Genomic DNA, 22,719 nt, shown 5'->3' with positions numbered 1-22,719 from the left:
TGGATAAGAGCACCCGCTAACTCATAAATGTAAATGTCAATGTGACTGCGTGTCCGCTCTGCAGGCCTTCCTGTTGCCCTCCTGCGAGGCCTCGGCGACCCGGAAGGTGATCAAGGTTTACAGGAAGTGGATCTTGCAGGACAAGCCAGAGTTCATGACTGAGCCAGACAAGGACAGCCAGGAGGAGGGGGAGGAGGCTGCAGAGCAGCTAGTAGAGACAGAGACTGATAACGCACAAATACAGGTACTCTCATTCGTCTGTACTCATTTACACACACCTACACATACAGCTACTGGAGACAGAGACTGATAGTGCATACATACAGGTACTCTTAAACATCGATACTCATTTACACACACCTACACATCCTGATAATGGAGACAGAGACTGATAGCACACACACATACAGGTACTCTTAAAGGATGATACTCTTTTACACACACCTGTACATACAGCTACTGGAGACAGAGACTGATAGTGCACACATACAGGTACTCTCATACGTCTATACTCATTTACACACACCTGTACATACAGCTACTGGAGACAGAGACTGATAGTGCACACATACAGGTACTCTCATACGTCTATACTCATTTACACACACCTGTACATACAGCTACTGGAGACAGAGACTGATAGTGCACACATACAGGTACTCTCATACGTCTATACTCATTTACACACACCTACACATACAGCTACTGGAGACAGAGACTGATAGCACACACATACAGGTACTCTTAAACGATGATACTCTTGTACACACACCTGTACATACAGCTACTGGAGACAGAGACTGAAAGCACACATACAGGTACTCTTAAAGGATGATACTCTTTTACACACACCTGTACATACAGCTAATGGAGACAGAGACTGATAGCACACACATACAGGTACTCTCATACGTCTGTACTCATTTACACACACCTACACATACTGATAATGGGGACAGAGACTGATAGCACACACATACAGGTACTCTCATACGTCTATACTCATTTACACACACACCTGTACATACAGCTACTGGAGACAGAGACTGATAGCACACATACAGGTACTCTCATACGTCTGTACTCATTTACGCACACCTGTACATACTGATAATGGGGACAGAGACTGATAGCACACATACAGGTACTCTCATTCGTCTGTACTCATTTACGCACACCTGTACATACGGCTACTGGAGACAGAGACTGATAGCACAGTCATGCAGGTACTCTTAAAGGATGATACTCTTTTACACACACCTGTACATACAGCTACTGGAGACAGAGACTGATAGCACAGTCATGCAGGTACTCTTAAAGGATGATACTCTTTTACACACACCTGTACATACAGCTACTGGAGACAGAGACTGATAGCACACATACAGGTACTCTTAAAGGATGATACTCTTTTACACACACCTGTACATACAGCTACTGGAGACAGAGACTGAAAGCACACATACAGGTACTCTTAAAGGATGATACTCTTTTACACACACCTGTACATACAGCTACTGGAGACAGAGACTGATAGCACACATACAGGTACTCTTAAACATCGATACTCATTTACACACACCTGTACATACTGATAATGGAGACAGAGACTGATAGCACACATACAGGTACTCTTAAACAATGATACTCTTTCACACACACCTGTACATACAGCTACTGGAGACAGAGACTGATAGCACACATACAGGTACTCTTAAACACCTGTAGGCACACGCACACACCTACATATCCTGCTAGTGGAGACAGAACATGACCGCACAGACTGGTAGTCTTAGACACTTATATACACATAGCTAGTGGGGACTATTATGCAGCTTTATTCACCTACATAACTTTACATATCTGTACGCTACATTAATAGGGACAGAGACCATGCACAGGTTCTGTTGTGCATTTATACGCACCTACACACATCTACATGCAAAGCTTACGGAGACTGTCTGACAGCGTCCACACAATACTGTTACGCACCTTTGTGGGGACTGTTTGGTGCAAAATTAAACGAAAGGCTAAATGCTAATGCTGAATGTCTTTTATGGGCCCAATTTTTTCATTAGCTATCAGATAGCAGTGCATGGTGACAAGCTCTGTACCTCAGATCACATTGAGTCAGTGCGCTGTATGGATTGTTGTAAATTGTGTAGTTGTATCTGATGCTCTCCCAGAGCCTGTAGCCTCTGCAGGCTGTTAAATGGGACCTGCGTAATGGCTGCACGGTGACTCTCCCCTCCTCTCCCAGGCGCTGGTGATGCACGGGCACAGGCGCTCCTCCAGCTGGGGCCGAACGTACTCCTTCAGCAGCGCCATCAGCCGGGGCTGCCTCACCGAGACCAACAGCCAGCCCGTCAAGGCCGGCGTCCAGTCCACCCTGCAGGTGCCTGCGTAGCGCGCCCGTCTGCCATGACCCCCCCCCCCCCATGCCCCGCCCATGCCACGCCCACACCACACTCCTGCCACTCCCACGCTGCGCCGCTCCCATGAGTCCCTGGCTCGAGACACTTCACGGTCCACATGCAATGCAAGTTTGTAATGTTTACTGTGGTTTTGTCTATCAGTCAGTCAGTGAATCAGTGATCCAGTAAGCGAGTCAGTGAGTGAGCAAGTCAGTGAATAAATAAGCGATCGGAAGATTCAGCTCCTGGATCGGTCAGTAATGGAAAGATTAACTTAGTGGGTCGGTAACGGCGACAGAATCAGTTATTGGGTCAGTGAGCACTGTTAAGTGAGAGAATCCACCAGTGGGTCAGTATGTGAATGAGAGAATCAGCAAGTGAGTCAGGGAATCAGCGAGCGAGTTAATAGGTAAAAGAACGAGTCAGTCGGTCAATGAGTCAGTAAGAAATTGAGTGAATCGGTCAGAAAGTGAACGATCGACGCTGTGGTTTACGAGGCTCTTTCTTCCAGTCGCTGGCGTGGAGCTCGCGGTTCCCTGGCTGGCGTCTTTTGTCCTTTGTTGCTCTCGCTTACTGGAAGCGCGTTGGCTGGGCTCCAAAGCCAGCCGGTCGCCGATTGTTTTTCCTTAACGACGGCGATAAGGAGAGGCAGGCCGACGGCAGCGGGCGGCTCTTTGTTTTCCGGGCGAAAGCCCTTCGCCGTTCGAATCGGTAAACTAATTATAACCGCCTCGGAGGGGGCGCGTCTCCAAAAAAAACGTGCGGACGTCAGCCGGGGAGAGGGGGCCGATAGACGGATAAACGCTGTCGGCGCGGCGACCTTGGGTTTTAGAAACGCGCCCTTCTGCTCGTGTGTGTTTACGGCTCCGGGTTGGTTGGAGCGGTGTTTTTTTAGAGCAGGGTTTTTATCTCTGAGCCACTTTTAAATGAGCATCCTGTGACTGAGGTATCCCCACTGCAGTATAAGTGTTAATGTTTGAGTCTTTAATCCAGCACCCAGCGCAGGCTGCGTTTCAGTGGCTATTTAGCGCATATAAAAGCATATCGAAAGTGGGTAATCATACCCTGGTGATCTGTATTAACGGTGGCTTAACAGGATGAGCCACCTTGCAGTCCAAAAAAAAGGAGAGCAGATAGTCCAACCTCCTTTCATATTCTTTTCTTTATTCTGACAGGTAGAAAGCAGAATGGGTAACAGATACCACATAGCATAACATATCGACAAGAACAGGCCGTTCAGCCCAACAATGCTCGCCATGTCCCTGACTAAATTAGTGCTCTGATGGCCTACAGACTGGGTAGTATCTAACTAGATAGAGAAGGCAATGCAGCTCAGAAGCAGGGAATCGAAACTCTGGGCGGGTGGACTCGTGCATGGCTTGAGATTTGGCAGCCCTGCTTGACCACGCCGCACGGCCTGTTACAATAAAACCGTTCTTAACTGGGAAATCATGGATTTCCGAACGGCTCAGGACCCCCCCCCCCCAGGGACACCCCCGGGGCAGGGACCCCGCGCGTTAGAGGACGGAGGTACGCCGGTCACCGTGGCAACCGGTCTCTCTCCCTTTCCCGCGCGGCAGGTTTTCCTGACCAACTCGGCCAACGTCTTCCTGCTGGAGCCCTGCCAGGACGTGCCCAAGCTGCTGGAGAACCAGGTGGAGGTGTGCAAGGGCGTGCTCAGCATCTACCGCCGCATGATCATGGACCACACCATGAACCGCAAGACCTGGTCAGTGTAACCCACCGCACGCGGTGTTACGATGCCTGGAAACGGTCATAAGAACACTGTACTTAATAACCACAAGCGATAAGAACGTAAGGCTCTGTCAAACCATTGGCTGAAAGATCTGCTCAGTATTATAGAAAACAACTTCTTCTTCTTCTTCTTCTTCTTCTTCTTCTTCTTCTTCTTCTTCTTCTTCTTCTTCTTCTTCTTCTTCTTCTTCTTCTTCTTCTTCTTCTTCTTCTTCTTCTTCTTCTTCTTCTTCTTCTTCTTCTTCTTCTTCTTCTTCTTCTTCTTCTTCTTCTTCTTCTTCTTCTTCTTCTTCTTCTTCTTCTTCTTCTTCTTCTTCTTCTTCTTCTTCTTCTTCTTCTTCTTTACTGGATTGTGGGATTGTAGTGTCGTCAGAGAATGTTCTGAGTTTTGGGGGCTCTGGCCCTGTTGATTAGCCTGTGTGTCTGTGTCTGTGTTAGATCAGCTCAGGGGTTTTAGTGCATGGCTGTAACGGAAGGTTGATTGGAGGGCTGACAGAGAGCATGCTGGGATTGTGTCCCCCCGCAGGGAGCAGATGCTGCAGGTGCTGCTCAGGATCACGGAGGCGGTGATGAAGCGGCAGCAGGACAACCAAAGAAAGGACCCCTTCGCCGAGAGCCTGGCTGCTCTCCTCTTCAGGGTGAGGGGGGCGGCACCTTACGCGCTGATCTGGGAACAGTGTGGAGCAGTGGTAACCAACCCTGCTCCTGGAGGTCTGCCAGTCTGTAGGTTTTCATTTTAACCCTAACAAAGCAAACCTCATTTAAAAGCTGGAGCTAGTAGAGTCAGGTGTGTCAAATTAGGGTTGAAATGAAAACCAACTGGACGTTGGTTTTCTGCCAGAACAAGGTTCATTACCACTTGTGTAGAGCCAAAAGAGTAACTCCAGGGGATTGTTTACTGACCTGGGGACAGTTTAGAGCCAGGAGAGTGACTCCAGTGGATTGTTTGCTGACCTTGGGACAGTGTAAATCCAGGAGAGTAACTCCAGGACTGTTTGCTGACCTGGGGTCAGTGTAGAGTCAGGAGAGTAACTCCAGAGCTTTGCTTGCTTGACCTGGAGTCAGTATAGAGCCAGGAGAGTAACTTCTGGGCTTTGTTTGCTGACCTGGGAACAGTGTAGAACAGCTATGTCACCATTGTCATAGAAAGTAGTGTTCTATATAATGATATAATGGGACTAATGATGAATGAAACCCAAGGGGAACCCCTTTACTCAGCCCTCTCCCCTTCCTCCCTCCCCCCCCCCCCAGACCATCATCGTGGCGTGGGTGCGGGCCAACCTGAGCGTCTTCATCTCGCGGGAGCTGTGGGACGAGCTGCTGAGCGTGCTCTCCTCGCTCACCGACTGGGAGGAGCTGGTGAGCGAGTGGTCCAGCATCATGGACTCCCTGACGGCTGTGCTGGCCCGCACCGTCTACGGCCTGGACATGAGCAGCCTGCCCCTGGACAAGCTGAGCGAGCAGAAGGAGAAGAAGCAGCGGGGCAGAGGTACGCCCAGCCCCGCGCTCAAACACGTAGCGCGGCATACATTACGGGGACCGCGTGGCCGAGTGCAAGTGTGTGTCATTATGAGTACCGCACACTCAAACACACAGCTTTGCGGGGACCACACACTCGAATACAAGTCTGTATCATTATATGTACCGCAGGCTCAAACACGTGGCTTTGCGGGGACCGCACACTCAAATACAAGTCTGTATCATTATAAGTACCACACACTCAAAGACACAGCTTTGTGGGGACCACACACTCAAATACAAGTCAGTATCGTTGTAGGTTCTATACACCAAAATGCAGAGACATATCATTGTATTATGACAGTAAACTGTGAGAATTTGTTGTACCGTTGCAGTAAACGCTAATATGGGCTGTGTATAGCATCACAGGTACAGTATAATGAAACAAATGCTTGTCTCATTATGGGTACCGTGCCCTTAAACACATTTATATCATTACGGGTACTGCACGCTTGAAAGTGTGCCTACATCATTAAAAGCACTGTGAACTCAAATAGAGCGTGATATGATTTTATCTTAATAAAAAGCTTTGTTTATAGAGGTTTTTAAACAGATACAGCAAATGCTAACTGAAGCACATGCTTGTATTATTGTAGTTACTGAGCCTTCACTTTAACACAGAGCATTATATCATTTTAATAATTAACACTAAATGGTTAAGATTTCTTTCAGGTATAGTAACGCTAACGCAGAACATTCAAATCATTCTGGTGCTGTGCACTCATTTATATCTTTACAGGTACAGCACAATGAGTTATTATAGCTGCTGCACAGTAGTTCAGAACATTTTATCACTATTCATAATAGACTGTATAAAATAAAGCTCTTTTATTACAGGTACACTGCCCTTTAGCATGTCGTGTTTATAAATTTGCTGTTGGCTATTGTGCGCTCAAACACATTTATGTCATTACAGGTATTACGCATTCGAATGCATATTTAGATAAAGGGCTCTTTCTGTTTGTAGGTGTGACACCAGGTTGTGCACCAGGACAGTTTGATCAATGCTGTCACCCAATGCTATTACCCTTCCAGCTGTTGACTGGAACTCCCTTTCTACACGGCAACCTGAAATTTCATCCAGTGTCACATATCCCGCCCAGTTCGTGCGTTCTGTAATTTTATTGGGAGCTCAATGCATCGTCTCCACGGCCAGACCATGATTAATGGGTTTCATTTTAAGCGTCGCAGGAATTCGTTAGCAGGTTCCAGCGCTCGTATTTTGATAGATTATTCGGTAGCGCCTGTTCGATGCGTCACGGTAAACAGGGAAGCCGCTGTTGACTTTTTCTCGCCCGCGGAGTTGACTCCGATTCGTATCGATTGTGGGAAATTTTGGCGAAATTGCCATTATGAGTTATTGAGTGGGGCCCTGTTCACGCAGTGTAAATAGTCTGTGAGGGACATGAAGAGCAGACACAATTAGAGGAGGCACTTCAGCACTGAGCCGCGGTGATTCACACGGATACCCAGAGCTAATGCAGGCGGTCAAACCCACCTGCGCTCTGCAAGGCCGGCGAGCGCGTGCGTGTGTGTGTGTGTGTGTGTGTGTATGTGTATTTCTGTGTGTGTTTCAGGTTTCATTGTGATTGTGTGCACGTCTTCCAGGGTCAGCATAACGAGCATTGGTACATCTGTGTATATCCATTTCAGAGATGATCTAAAATCAATGTGATGTGTGTTTTCAGGGTTAGAATAAGACTGTGCAGATATGTATACGTGTGTGCATGTTTCAGGGTGCGTGTCACAGTGTCTTTGTACGTGTCCTTGTGTGTGTGTGTGTGTGTGTGTGTGTGTGTGTGTGTGTGTGTGTGTGTGTGTTTCCAGTTTCCAGTGTCACTGTGTCTATGTTTGACATCCAGGCTCAGCATGACATATCTAACGTGTATCTGTTTCAGAGACGATCTGAAATCAGTGTGATGTGTGTGTTTTCAGGGTCGGTATAACACTGTGTGCATGTACATATATCTTTGTGCATGTTTCAGAGATGATCTGAAATCAGTGTGATGTGTGCGTTTTCAGGGTCGGTATAACACTGTGTGCATGTGCATATATCTTTGTGCATGTTTCAGGTTTCTTGTAACAGTGATAGTGATTTAAGGTCAGCGTGTGGCCTTACGCTTGAGTGTAACGTCTGCGTCTGTGTGCGTTTCAGGGGTGATCAAGGACTCGCAGGCGGCGGCGTCGGTGGGGCGCTCCTTCTCCCTCAGCTGGAGGAACCAGGGGGACGCGGGGGTGCAGGAGCCCATGCGCTTCCGCAGCGCCACCACGTCCGGCGCCCCCGGCGTGGAGAAGGCCCGCAACAGCGTCCGGCAGAAAGCCACGGGTACGCGCTGCCGCCGCCGCCACCGCCGGCCCGCGGGCCGTCCGCTCGCTCGGTGACATCACAGCGAGCGCGGGAAAACCCGCCCGTCCCCGCTTACCGTGGCCCGGGTCCATATCAGACCTGGGTCAAATATGTATTTGTTTTGTATTCAAATACTTTTCTACACTTTACTGATCTTGTCTGGTGTATTGGAACCAATGAAATACTCTCAAAAAGTGCAAACCCCGCCTTTTGGTCATTATTTGCATGCTCAGTTACATCAGGCAAGATCAATAGAGCACAGAAAAGTATTTGAATCTATAACAAATACGTATTTGACCCAGGTCTGGTCCATATACTCACACACCAATGACATGTCGACAACAAACAGCACCCAGAGTGCTTTCACACAAAATGGCCGCCTGGAATTCTTATACACAGTAAATTGAGTTGTGTTTACCATGTACAATGAGATGCAGTTTTATTTTAAACCCAATTTCATGATTTATCCTGGGTTTATATTTGAAAGTAATCACACTCTGCTGTTGTGCATTGAAGATGTAACCTTCGCTAGCATTAGCCACCCTGCCTTGCGTATTTAAAATGCTGTTAAGGTTGTCCCAAGTGTTCCCTAGAGATGACACTTTTTTTTGTATTTGCCCCCCAAATTACCCAGAGTGATTTGCACTCAATCTCAAGCTAAAGACTGGAGTCATTTCCCAGTCTGGTAATATTGGGCTAATATGCCTCCCGGTACAAACGGTGTCTGTCCCTACACAAAGGCGCTATTGACTAAAGCGTGGGTTGAAACAGTATATTTGGGCAGGGCCTTTATGTCTGTCCGGGTGTTCCTGAAAGGCTAGGTCCTGAAACACAAAAGGCGAGCAGATGGTGGCCATTGTCCCCCTCAGATGTCACCAGGCGAACCGCAACATGTTTCTATGTCAGCGTGCTGACAGACTTCCTCCTTTTTTGACAAGTTGCAAACCCCCAACCCCACCCCCCGACCTGCCACGTAACCTCATAAATAATTTTCTCAGTAATTTCGGAAAAAGAGGCGCGTTTGTGAACCTCGTTTCCTCGAATTTGAAGACGGCGTGGATCTGAATTCGTGAAAATCGGAAAATTACGCTTTTCGTACAGCTAAAGCACGGGACCACTTTCACATCACGAGCAGCTTGGCGGCATGATTTGAGTTTCACTGAAGAGTATCGTGTCGGCACTTTTCTACAGGGAAAGGGAAGAAGCGAGTTTAAATTTTCTCTGTTTAGTAGCCATTGCATTCCCACCTCAGTGAAGCAGCAACACCATTGGCTGTTTCCTGGGCTATGATAACGAGCTTGTGGCAGCGGCAGGTGTGGCACTCTGTACACAGCAGGAAAGGACACGTCGGTTGAAGGGCAAACCAGCAGTCAACACATACAGTCTGGGGAGAGTTGGGGAAAGGTATCATTTCACAGTAGGCTTGGGAAGGCGATTAGCAGCACAGCTCAGTGACTGAGGAAAGAACTGCCCATATATGGTCAGGGGGTGCTTTCTCTGAATCTACTGGGCAGCAGGTGAACAAAGGCACCCATGGTGGCACCCATATATATATATATATATATATTTTTTTTTTTTTTTTTAATGTATATATATATATATATTTTTTAAAAATGTATATATATATATATACTCAGAGTGAGCTCCATAAAGTTTGGGACAGAGACATCGTTTTTCTTGATTTGGTTCTGTACTCCACAATTGTCGGTTTGTAATCAAACACTTCACATGTGGTGAAAGAGCACATACTCAGCTGGTATTTAAGCATATTTTTATTTACACTTTGGTTTCACCATGTAGAAATGGCAGCACTTTTTATACATACCCCCCTTCATTTCACAGTATCATATTTGGGACATATTAATGTTATGTGCTTGAAAGTTGTCATGTTTAGTCATTTGTTGCATATACTTTGCATGCAATGACTGCTTGAAGTCTGTGACCCGTAGCCATCACCAGGTGCTGAGTATCTTCTCTGGTGATGCTCTGCCAGGCCTGTGCTGGAGCAATCTTTAGCTCTTGCTTGTTCTTCTTGGTGTAGTTGCCTTACGTGTTCTCTTCAGCATACGAAACGCATGTTCTTTTTAATGGTGTCGACGGCTGATTTTGGTAAGCCTAAGGTTTGGCCTATGCCTCAGCCTCATGATGGCTTCCTTGAATTTAATTGGCACAGCTCTGGTCCTCATGTTGACAAATGCCAGTGACAGACAGCAAATCAATTAAAAGCCTAGAATCAAGACTAGATACAGGCAGCTCTCGTATGCATGCGCGAAGGAAGTAACGAACACACCTGACTAATCAGAAAAACCTGTGAAGCCATTTGTCCCAAACATTATGGTGCCCTGAAATATATAAAAAAGTGCTGCCATTTCTGCACTGTGATAACAAAATGTATACAAATACCCTTAACTTAGAGGTGAGAATGTGCACTTTAAATGTGACTTGTTTGATTACAAATCTAAAATCGAGGAGTACAGAGCCAAATCAAGGAAAAAAATAATGTCTTTGTCCCAAACAGAATGAATTTTGCGGTATATATGTTTTGTTGCTTGCTCAATTAAATGTTCCTTTTGTTATTCAAGTCCTGGAGACAATTTTTGTTATTTATTTTAACAACACTGCTGAAAATGCCTGCTGGGATTCTAAGCTGGTTTTAGCTGGTCACAGCTGGTGTGTGGCTGGTCAAAGCCTGTTAAGCTGGTGGCCAAACTGGGGGACCAGCTGACTATAGTACTATAGTATGGTTGGTCAGCTGGTCAACCAGCTAGAAGTGTTGAAAACACAGCTTCAAACAACTTGACCAGCTTAGGCTGGTTTAAACTGGAATTTTCAGCAGGGAAGATGTTTCCCTCTGGACACATTTTGATTGTTCTTAATCGCCCACTGCAACAGGTGGTGCTGCAGCTGGTGTTTGCATTAAAGCTACCGAATGTGGGTGGTGCATTTTTCCTATGTGCGCTGAGCCGCACAACCCCGCATTGCGCGATGGCGAGCGTTTGCGGATGAATGCGTCGACTGTGTAGGCTAATGGCTTTAAAAAACGGAGACACTGAAAGCGCTAATTCCATTCCTCCCTTCCGCCACACACACGCGCGCGGACACACACACACACGCACACGCACACGCACAGCAAAAAATTAGCGATCGCATCTCCGCAGCACGAGTAGCTCGTTGAGTTTGGAGCAGATGCAGTCGGGGCTGAAGGAGCCCTCTCTGAAGCCGCCTGGCTCTTGTGTGGAAAGCGACATGAAACGCCGCCGTCTCGGATTCTTCCTTTTCCCGCCGCCTAATTGGATTTCTCACGCATTGAAGTTCAAACGCGTCCAAATCCCCCCTACTTAAAAAGAACCGGGACTTCAATCACCTAGCCGTCTTAATAGTTTCATTAGGAGCGTAATTAATGCTTATTAAAATGCATAAATAGGTAGGACTTGCTTGCCTCGCAGAAGCGATGCAATCTTTAAATAAAAACGGCGCTAATTAAAACGCACTGTTTGCAGAGAATAACACTCTTCTCTTTCATAGCCGTCCTCTCGATTATACTTGAAGTGCTGTCTAGAAACAATACTGAAATTGTGCCTTATCATGACGAATGGTAAAACATATATGCTGCTCGATATTTCCTTTGTGGTGCTTGAAGGCTGCTGCAGCGGGAAAATGGATATTAGTGACAGTTTAGAAATTACACAATAGCTATCACAGCGGATCCATTATTTTAAACCCATCGCTGTTTTACTTTAAGTTATGATAATAGATTATGTTAATAGTACAAATAAATATGTCCTTGTGCTATACTTCACTGTACTTTTTTGAAGGCTGAATCTAACGTGTCCACAATACTTGTCCTGTGTCTATATATCAATTTATAAGAGTGTCATCCAAAGTAAATCAGTCCTTGAATATGCAATTGAATATGCAGATAGTTGGATATGATGTTATATAATTTTGGGAACACTATTAATCATCTTGATATTTTGAGGCCAACAAGTGGTTTATATTGAGAGTATTAAATTCTGTCTAGCTTTTAGTGACATGTCTTTTTTCCACTGGTAACAACCTTTTACAGACTTGACATTGCTTTTATCACAAAGGATGAGAGCAAGTCAATCTTTTGTTTAAGTGGAATCAACTCATGAAGGCAGGCCTCATTCTGATTCCTGATAATTATTACGGAAATAAAGATGTTTTCATTGAGGGGGCCACTTTGGGACAATTTAATTGTTAAACCCCCGTTATTCTATTATAGACGTTATCTTCAAATGATGCGCAGAAGATAATGGGGTCGGATTAGGCGTCTCATTTTGTTTTTTTGGAAGCTTTTGCTCTGCCTACTGTTCCCTCTCATGCCAAATTGGATCTTATTTGAACATTTTCGAGTGAGCGCATTTGGGTTCATTTTTAAGATTCTTCCCGGAAAAGTGAAAACACAGCACGCTGAACACATGCTACCAACACTGCTGCTGATTTGTGAATTAAAAAAAAAAAGTTTAAGTAAAAAGATTTTTTTCTTTTTTCTTTTCATTTATTTTGAAATTTTTTCCCCCCTTGCCCCCTTGTCTGTCACGTGACTGGTTTCTTGTGTGTCCCTCTCTTCGACCGCCCTTCCCGACGGAAGCTAAGCGAAGCCAGTCTATCAGCAACTGCGTTCACCTTTACGAGGCTTTGCCCGCTACTAAAAGCGTCCCTCTGCTGCTCCACACTGTCAGCTCTTTCTTACCTGGCGTCTCTTCCAACTCTTGCGCTCACCGGCTCTCAGGTACAGTGCGCTGAGCGCTCTCTCTGCTCCTCTTCCCTTCCCTCCTGTCCCTCGTTTCCCGCTGCCCCGTTGCCCCTCCTTCCCCGATGTTCCCTTCCTGCGATTTTCTGATACCCGGTTTCGGTATTTCCTACGTCCTGCTGTTTCCCCCCGCCTTCTTATCTTTTAGCTGATATTCCCCCTGTACTTTTCCTGATTTTCTCCTTTCTTCTTTCCTGATAGTCCCCCTCTCTCCTCTCCTGATATTCCCCCCTCTCCTCTCCTGATATTCCCCCCTCTCCTCTCCTGATATTCCCCCTCTCCTCTCCTGATATTCCCCCTCTCCTCTCCTGATATTCCCCCTCTCCTCTCCTGATATTCCCCCTCTCCTCTCCTGATATTCCCTCTCTCCTCTCCTGATATTCCCCCCTATCCTCTCCTGGTATCCCCCCCTCTCCCCTCCTGATATTCCCCCTCTCCTCTCCTGATTTCCCCTTTCTTCTTTCCTGATATTCCCTCTCTCCTCTCCTGATATTTCCTCTCTCTCCTTTCCTGATATTCCTCCTCTTCTGTGGTTCCTTGTGTGCTGAGGGTTTTAATCATATTTTGTTTGTGAAATCATTGTTAGTTTAAATCTACCCCCTTTCAAACGGTTAGCATTCTTCTTTAGACTTTTTTTATTTTTGTCAAAGAAGGGAGAAAAGGTTTTGAAGGGTAAAATGTTGATACGTCTAAATGAAGTGTTATTTTTGTACAGTCGTTGCCCTCCTCATTGACGGAAGACTTGAGACGCGTACGTTCACTGCAGTTTGGGGAATAGCGTCGCTGCATTAGCTGTAATAACAGCACATGTGGGGATGTGTAAGTCACAAGCACAGCTATGGGATAGGAAGGTAGAATTAAGGGGAGGCAAACTGCGGGGCTTGAATTGAATCGGAGGCGGATGTAGATAATCCACTCTGGATGAGGCTGTGCAGGCCGGGCACAGTGCATTATGGGAAACGTGTACGAACGGCTGCGGGTGACCTGCTGAACCTCGCTGACCCGTCCCTTTCCCGCTCCCCGTCAGATGTGGAAGAGGGGCAGCTGTCAGAGTGCGGGGGTGAGGGCGACCTGGAGGACGGAGATGCCACGCCCCTCCCGCGAAGCAGCAGCACCTCTGACATCACGCAGCAGACTTCGGACGCCTTCCAAGGTCTGTCCCGCCTCGCTCACTGATTGGCTGATTTTTCACTTACAAAGAAGTACCTCGTTTTGTGATTTTTGTGAATGTCTGCGTTTAAATGTGCTTTTTGTTCCTTTTTGACTTTTAAAAGGAAATGCGTTTTAAATGTAAACAATGTAAAAAAAAAACATTAAAGATACAACTGCCAGGTGTTCTGATTGTTTCAGACAAGTTGATGGTATAGTAATCCCACTTTATGTCTCCTCGCCATGGTGATATGGAAACATACATGGTTACTCAGAGAGGCATATTTGCATTTAATGCAAACGTTCATCCCGCTCACACTGTTGTGGGCGGTCTGTTTCCGTATTGCAACAATTGTTCTCAAACCTTTATTTAGGCTGGTGTTCATTGTAACCCTAATTTAAACCCCCGAATTGTAATTGAAAGCTGTGCATTGGACGCTTTTAATGCACTACTGAATGATTATTTACCTGCTGTGGATAGCAAGAAGTAGTCACGTCCCCCATTCACATCCCTGGACTTTTAATCAGTCAGCCAGTACTTTCTGTAATGTGATGTATAGCAAATTATTTCCTCAGAAAGTGGGTGCATTTTTTAATTGAATAAATTATAGGCCAACAATTGAAATCAATGGGGCCTTAAATGCTGAATGAGAGGACACCTGGTCACTTAAACAAAATCATTTGTGGGAAGTGAGTTTAGAGACAAATCTGCATTGCAAAATATTTTTAAGGACAAAAATAGTAAGCTCATGTTTTGAACATCCTTAATTGAAGGAGAGATTGGACGTAAGAAAAAGTAGCCCACATGTAAAGGCTAGAACTGCATCTGAGCACTTCGGAGCTATTGAAGACAAACTGAGGAGTGTTGCTGCCCTCCAGTGGACAGGAACTAATGAAAACTGTATTTCTCTTTTAACTGAAGAGCTAGAAGTAGGCCTTGTATTGTGGGTTGGGACCTCTGTGGTTGGGCCCCACTGGGTTGTGGGAGGGGTTAAGCTGGGCCACAGATGACACATTAAATTAGACTATAAATTAAATATAAATATAAACTGTAAAGTGCACTTTCTGTTGCCGTGCACATGTAGTTAACTTATCCCTGTTGCATGCCCTAGGTGCAACCTACCTGCCGCTCTTTTAACATACTAAAACATTTTAATTACATACTTGAGAGTACTGGCTACATTTTAATACTGGAGGAGGCGCAGGAAATGTATTTGCCTTTGCCTATTATGTGGATCGTAGGCTCAAAATTTGGGAACATCTATGCTACTAGGTCCTTGTCCAAGGCTCTCCTTGCAGGAATTAATGACTGCCTTTATTTGTAGTCACTTGTTTGCCTAAAACTGTAAGTCAATAGGGCATTGTATACACATTTCCTTAAATAGCTTGCCTAAGTGTAAGATACACTATTGGCAGTAGGCAATGTTATGAGTGTATATGGGCTGAATGGCCTGTTCTGCTCACCTAAACTTATTACTACCTGTGTGGGCAGGATAATATAGTATAATGGTTAGGGGGACTGGTTTTGTTACCTGAAGGTCATAGGTTTGATTCCTGGGTAGGGTCCCAAGTTGTACCCTTGAGCAAGGTACTTAAGCTGCGTTGTTTCAGTATACCTCCACCTGTATAACTGAATGCAATGTAAAAAGTTGTGTAAATGAGCGCGTCTGGATGAGAGCGAGTGCCTGTAATGTAACTGTGCCTGCTCGAACACTCCGCTCTGCGGCAGCAGGGCGCCTTGTAACCCCTCCCACCCGACCAAAGGGATCACAGAGCTTCTTTTTCATGACACTTGTTACATGTTGCCCCATCCCAGGACATTTTGGTAATTTGCATTTGTCCTAATACTGTAGCTTATTCTTCTGCCTAGTTGGCTTTGCAGAGGTTAGATCTGAATAGTGTTCACTGTGTGAACTAAACTGTGTTCTTGGCTGGAAATAGCTGTACAAAATAAGTATTGTACCTTACTGAACCTGTGTTTAGCGGTTGTCTATGACCATGAAATGCGCTTTTTGTACGTTGCTTTGGATAAAAGCGTCTGCCAAATAAATGTAATGTAACTGCCCTCTCCGTACACCGCAGGCCAGAAGCGGGAATACTCTCCCGCCGGCAGCGTGGACGGCAGGACGGGCGTGTCCGAGAACGCCGCGGCCGGGAGGAGGGACGGCGAGCCCCCCGTGGTGAGAGACGCGCCTGAACATGACGCCTCTGAACGTCTGCGCCCGTTCCACCCGCTCCTGATCTTCGTCGTGGCCTTCTGGCTAAGCAAGGGGACATCAAATTTAGAAAGACGATTCAGTGTAATCTAAACTGTAAATACAAAGAATTAAATACATTTTTAATCAAAATGTAATTTTATTATGCGTGCATATAAGATGTGTTTCTGTCACAAATATTAAGCAGACAAGGTTATGTGGCAGTTTGTGAAAGCAGTAACTGGCAAACCTGACTCAGGTGCAGGCTTTTTGATTATTTTTCTGTTGACTAAATCTGAAAATTTAAACAAAACACCCTATAAACGCCAAGGAGAGTAACTCATTTTTGTGTTTTACTGAGGACCCACAGGGAGCCACTGAGCCCAGTGTGTGGGGAGCGGGGGTGTGTTCCTCAGGAAGTGATGCGTTCCTCTGCCGTTTCAGATTATGATTCGTCGGAGCAGTAGTCCCGCAGAGCTGGACTACCCCGGTGACGGGCAGGTGCCATTTGGCAGGACCAAAATTCGGGAGAAAAGTGAGATCGCAGCGGACGGCTCTATCTATCCTTGTTTCTAAACCCTACGTCTGCAGTCTGTTCCTATGCCTCCAATGCACACTCTATTTCTATACCTCAGATACATTATGCATTTGCCCAAATACATTATGTTTCTATACCCCCAGGTCTATGCGTTTCTATTCTCCAGTTCTCACCTCTGTTGCTACACCCCTGCTGTAAGAGAATACATTCTATTCTAAGTTCTGTAAGCTGGCATACAGCAGTTTCTGTTGCTGGGGTGAAGCGTCGCGCTGAAACACTATTCCCTCTGTAACGCGCTGTAACCCTGTACGTTTGACGCTAAGTTTAAAAAGTCGGGGGCTAATCTTTTGTGGAACGGGCCGAAGGGGGTCGGAGCGTGTTTTTTTTGATCGTCCGGTAAAACGAGCCGAGTTCGCCGGTGGGGTGAATGAGTAATGGATGAGACCCTTCGCCGCGCGCTCCGTTTGATGAGTCATCCGATCGATCCCCCACCCCCCCCCTCCCCCCCCCCCGCGCGCAGGCGAGAGCATCAGCAGCGAGACGTCCAACGGCTACCTGAACGACGGCGACGTGGGCCTGCTCTCGTGGCAGGCCTTCGAGGAGGAGGCCGACGCCCAGTCCGCGCACGACGCCACCGCCGCCGACGCCGATTCCCAGCGCAGCCTCCTGATGAGCCACGCCGCGGAGCTGGCAGGTAACCCGGCAACCCGCGCCGGGGGGGGTCAGGGGGGGTCTGTGGAGCAGGGGGGTAAAACTGGGGTCTGTGGTGAGCAGTCTGGTGAGCAGTGAGGTAAAACTGGGGTCTGTGGTGAGCAGTCTGGTGAGCAGTGAGGTAAAACTGGGGTCTGTGGTGAGCAGTGAGGTAAAACTAGGGTCTGTGGAGCAGTGAGGTAAAACTGGGGTTTGTGGAGCAGTGGGGTAAAACTGGGGTCTGTGGAGCGGTGGGGTAAAACTGAGGTCTGTGGTGAGCAGTCTGTGGTGAGCGTTGAGGTAAAACTGGGGTCTGTGGTGAGCAGTGAGGTAAAACTTGGATTTCTGGTGTACACTGGGAAGAGGATATTTAGTGAGTGCTGTGGAGAGCAGTTGAAGATCAGGGCTGTGACCCCTAGCGGGAGCATAGAGACCATCTCACCGCTAGCACTGGATTCAGCCACGGGGGGCACATGACCTGTACAGTCACCGCACACCACGGTGGCACACATGCACCAGGGTACACTGGGTTCGCAGTCCATCGACTCATCCTGGGATTATCCTCCGACACGCTTCTCAAACCACCGCCCACGCCTTCTGAGCGGCGGGGGGGGGGGGGAGGGGGGGGGGGCGCGGCTCCGTCTCCGCACCGCCTGACCTTTGGCGGGGATTACCGAGGACCGCCCCCCCCCCCCCTCGCCACGGGTCCGTCTGCCCGCTGTCGAAAAAGATCCGACGGACGGCGTCATCTCCCCCACCCCGCTGGCCTCCCGAGCAGATCGGCTTACCCTGCTGGAACAGGACAGGAGAGCACGGTGTTAACAAACGACTGTGACTCAGAGAAAGGTCTCATCCTTATGCAGCCGTAACTGCAGTATTCTCACCTGTCCTCATCCCTGTGCCCCTGATTAGCTCGCAGCGGAGATGGTCTGAAAATAGCCAAGACTTTAGCTACATATTCACATTTGTACTGCATTTGACAGGATATGATTTCCTTTAGGTAGGGCAAAACCTGTCTGATTTAGTTTCTATGCCAGGCCCCTCTTTAAATTGATGAGAAAAGATTCAAAAGTAGGTAGTTGGTAATGGTTTAATGTCAAGTGTTTATTATTTCATTGATGTGCTAGTGCCAAGAAGTTTTCCTGCATATCGTATGCTCTTAACAGAAAAAATGAATTGGTGTATATTTTATTACAATTTTATGAAACACTTATCTCAGGATGACTAGGGTCCTGTTCTAATGGTGTACAAGTAGTGAAATGATAAAATGGTTAGCGTTAGCCTGGTATAGTAGCGGCACATTTATCATTGAGATTGTATGGGTGATGGTGGATGGAATATAGCATAATGGATGATGGCGGATGGAATAAAATGCATATGGTGAGGTGTGATGCACCACACATCCGCATGGTACATTCCACAATGGTATAGCCTCGCTAATCTCGATTCCAGATGCTCAGCCTAATGGACACTTTCGATAACTTTCCTGCAATCTTTGATACAGACTTGAGTCTGTACAAATATGAAATGTCTCATCTTGTTAAGCTGTTGGTTTAGAGTGTGGATGGGCCCCACGGTCTGGGAACGAAGCGATTGACCGTGCCAGTGCCGAACGTGGCCAGCAGCTCTGCATGAGACCTTTAATACGGTCTGCTGTATTAAATTTGGCGAGAGCCATTTAGTGACAGTCCCTTGGGACCAGAAGATGATATCACTGCCTAATACTAAGTCAGCTTGCTGAAAATGTAAACTATGAGCGATAAGAAGGGCATCTATAATCCGGTGGTTCTCCATCTTGTTCCTGTGGGTCTCCTGTCTATGGGGGTGACATAGCTCAGGAGGTAAGAACGATTGTCTGGCCGTCGGAGGGTTGCCGGTTCAAACCCCGCCCTGGGCGTGTCGAAGTGTCCTTGAGCAAGACACCTAACCCCTAACTGCTCTGGCGAATGAGAGGCATCAATTGTAAAGCGCTTTGGATAAAAGCGCTATATAAATGCAGTCCATTTACCCTTTACTATGCTGGTTTTTGTTCCAACCACAGTTGCAATTCCAGTTGCGTTTATTGTTCTGAATTACATGCTTTTTGTGTTTCGAGGTATTATTTACCCTCTTAAGCCACATTTTGTCAGACATAGCTATGCATGCCCTGAAGAACATAAGACCCGTGTTCACATTGTGCTTATTGCAGACAATTACATAAAAAAGGTCACAATTTTGTTAACCAATCAAAATAAATATAATACAGGTGAATCAGTAGGCCATACACGGGGTTCTCCCAGGACTGAAGTTTGGAACCACTGCTCTAATCAGTGCCCGTATTCTGGCCACGTAGCTACGGTAAAACCGTGTTATACAGGTAATGCCGAAGAAGCGCAGTAGCAGTGTTCAGGAGAATCGGCTTTAGCTGCCCGTCTGATTCTGAGCACGCTCTGAACGCGGGGGGGATTAGGCTGCCGGGGGGAGAGAGGGGCCCCGTTACCCAATCGGCTCGTATCGCGCGGGGCGACCCGCCGTCTGTCTGCGGCTGTATGGGAATCTCAAGTGGTTACTTTCCCCTGACAGCCTGTCAAGACCCTCCCCCTCCCTCCCTCCTCCCCACAACACCGTCGAGCCCCTTCACCTCGCTCACCTGTCAGTCATTCTGCGGCGGGGCTCGGCATTGGTCGAAACGTGCTCCGAAGGCGGGAAGCGAGGAGAGGTGCAGAGGAGAAACAGCTGGCCGAGGAACGGGAGAGGAGGGGAGTTGGGGAGGGAGGGGGGGGGGGGGGGGGGTTATTTATTCAGCTCCTGGCAGATGCTCTCGTCTGCTTTATTGGAACAGTCGCTGAGACGCGCTGGCTACCGCGAGCGAAGTCTCGCCCGCCGTCTGTTCCGGCCGCGGACTGCCCCCCCCCCCCCATCCCCCCCCCACCGCCGTCCACACCCTCCCAACGCTGGCCAGACTCTCCAGGAAAAGACACTCACGCGTCCATCCGCCAAAAAAATAAAAACATGCGCTTCCGCTGGAAGGGGCTTCTTTTATCCACTTGGGAAAATCAAAAAGGAAGGGGCCAAAATCATTATTTTTTTGATGATCAGGTGGTCATCCAAGTTCTAGACAGCAATTTCTCTACTCTCACCCCCCCCACCCCCCCCGCCGCCCGCCCTCCAAGTCCAGCGTGCTGTCAGAGCCAGCGCCGGGGTTGAGTAATCCCCAGTGCGCCTCAGGTCTCTCGGGCCAGTCGGCCTCAGCTGTGTTCAGCAGGGCTTTGTGCTCCCATCTGTGCTCCACGCGGGCAAGCGAGCACGGGCGTGGCAGCAGGGCCGACCACATGCCCAACGTATCTCAAACAAACTGAAAGCTCTCGTTATGTTAAATGTATGTAGTTGCGATGAGGGACGTTATGTTTCAGTCTATTTAACGAAACTCACGCTCGAACCTTTGCAGAGATCCTTCGAGGGGGTTCCTCATAGTCGTCCACACCCTCCTAACGCTGGCCGAGCTCTCCAGGAATGGATCCTCACGCATCCGTCCGCCAATAAAATAAAATTTACGTGCGCTTAAAATGGAAGGGGCTGCGTTCAACCCATGAATGCCCAGATTTTTTCCCAGAGATTTCTTACATATAATCATTTGCACAAAAAAATGAAATATTCGCAGATGGAAAAAGAGTGGTAGAGACTTCGGCAACTTTAGTTGCCCTTGGGCTTAAATGGGTTAACTGCCTAAGAAAATGTAAAGCAAGGGGCCAAAATATTGCTGCTTTTCTTCAGCCTGTTAAAGGAAACTCACACTCGAACCTTTGGAGAGAGTCTTCGAGGGGTTTCTCCTCATAGCAAAGCAATGACCCTCCCCCAGGGTTGGGTGGGTGTTTTCGATGCACTCTAGCGTGAGTTTCTTAGAATAATGTACCCAGTACCCCTTGCAAATCAGATACCCCTTTGTCTACTGGGAGACATGAACCAATATTTGTTGGCAGACATCTTATTCAATTAAGTCCTTCAAAGCGCCCAAGCAGTTACATAATTTTGCCCACCGGTGCATGCAGTAATTTATTATAATTTTATAGAACAAAATATGTTTTCAAATAAGTGCAATGGTTATACTTCAAATAATTACGTGATTACTTTCACATGGGGCGACATAGCTCAGGAGGTAAGAGCGGTTGTCTGGCAGTCGGAGGGTTGCCGGTTCGATCCCCCGCCCTGGGCATGTCGAAGTGTCCCTGAGCAAGACACCTAACCCCTAATTGCTCTGGTGAATGCGAGGCATCAATTGTAAAGCGCTTTGGATAAAAGCGCTATATAAATGCAGTCCATTTACCATTACATGGATTATGAAATAGAATACCTACAAGTGAATGTGGTGGTTACACTTTGATGACTTCTCACATACATATGTAAACAATTATATTCAATTTTGTTTTATTTTTTAAATTTATTTGTGTGTTCGTTTTGGGTAAGTTCTGTGATGATTGACACAGTGGCTGACCATTCATGGAAATTAATCCTCAAAAAAAAAGACCTGGAAACCTGTGTTTGGCTTCTGGGCTACAAGACCCATCCCTAAATCGCTGACGCTTGTGCAGGTGGCCGCAGAAGTTTGTGTTTGGTGTTTGGTGTTTGGTGTTTGTGAGCCATACGTTCATTCACTGTGAATTTGCTGCCGTTGTTCAGTGTGCTGAGATGTTCTCTTTCAGCGGTGTTGTCTCTCCCCCGTTTAGGTTCTGAGTCTGCCCTCCCTCCCCACGCCACACCCCCGTCCCGCCCCCAGCACCCCCCTGCCTCGCCAGCTTTCCTAGTGCCCCCTGAGTGCCAGGACTGCCCCCCTCTCCTGGAGGACTCCATGCACCAGTCTGTGTTGCACTTGCCAGAGGACCGGGGTACTTTCCAGTCCCTTTCCCAGTGTTGAGCGATGTCTGTGACTCGGTCCTATGCCTGTGTCAGTGACTCGGTCCTATGCCCGCGTCAGTGACTCAGTCCTATGCATGTGTCAGTGACTTGGTCCTAAGGCTGCGTCAGTGACTCAGTCCTATGCCTGCGTCAGTGACTCAGTCCTATGCATGTGTCAGTGACTCGGTCCTATGCCTGCGTCAGTGACTCGGTCCTAAGGCTGCGCCAGTGACTCAGTCATGAGCCTGTGTCAGTGATTCAGACCTGTGCTTGCCTTGTCAGTGAGTCAATCCCATGCTTGTGTCAGTGACTCAATCCTATGCTTGTGTCAGTGATTCAGTCCTATTCCTGTGTCAGTGACTCAGTCATATGTCTTTGTCAGTGGCTATGCCCGTGTCAGCGATTTAGACACATGCTTGCCTGTGTCAGTGATTGTCCTGTATCTTGTTAGCGACTCAGTCCTG

The 22,719-nt window shown here is 47.4% G+C and overlaps 1 protein-coding gene across 1 annotated transcript in view; it reads left to right on the top strand.

The window, feature by feature from the left end:
* Window positions 1-22,719, top strand: part of ralgapa2 (Ral GTPase activating protein catalytic subunit alpha 2) — a 113,525-nt gene that overhangs the window by 55,968 nt on the left and 34,838 nt on the right. The window contains exons 11-22 of the mRNA XM_035384366.1: window positions 65-244; window positions 2,261-2,395; window positions 3,995-4,143; window positions 4,696-4,807; window positions 5,421-5,658; window positions 7,843-8,013; window positions 12,650-12,790; window positions 13,839-13,964; window positions 16,043-16,140; window positions 16,600-16,690; window positions 17,214-17,387; window positions 22,087-22,245. Of these exons, the coding sequence (XP_035240257.1) occupies window positions 65-244; window positions 2,261-2,395; window positions 3,995-4,143; window positions 4,696-4,807; window positions 5,421-5,658; window positions 7,843-8,013; window positions 12,650-12,790; window positions 13,839-13,964; window positions 16,043-16,140; window positions 16,600-16,690; window positions 17,214-17,387; window positions 22,087-22,245 (1,774 nt within the window). The remainder of the gene's footprint in view (window positions 1-64; window positions 245-2,260; window positions 2,396-3,994; window positions 4,144-4,695; window positions 4,808-5,420; window positions 5,659-7,842; window positions 8,014-12,649; window positions 12,791-13,838; window positions 13,965-16,042; window positions 16,141-16,599; window positions 16,691-17,213; window positions 17,388-22,086; window positions 22,246-22,719) is intronic.

This window comes from Anguilla anguilla, chromosome 1 (genome assembly GCF_013347855.1).
Source record: "Anguilla anguilla isolate fAngAng1 chromosome 1, fAngAng1.pri, whole genome shotgun sequence".
In the NCBI taxonomy this organism is placed as follows: Eukaryota; Metazoa; Chordata; class Actinopteri; order Anguilliformes; family Anguillidae; genus Anguilla; species Anguilla anguilla.
Note: the sequence above shows the minus strand (reverse complement) of the source record. Positions and strands in the feature narration are given on the sequence as shown.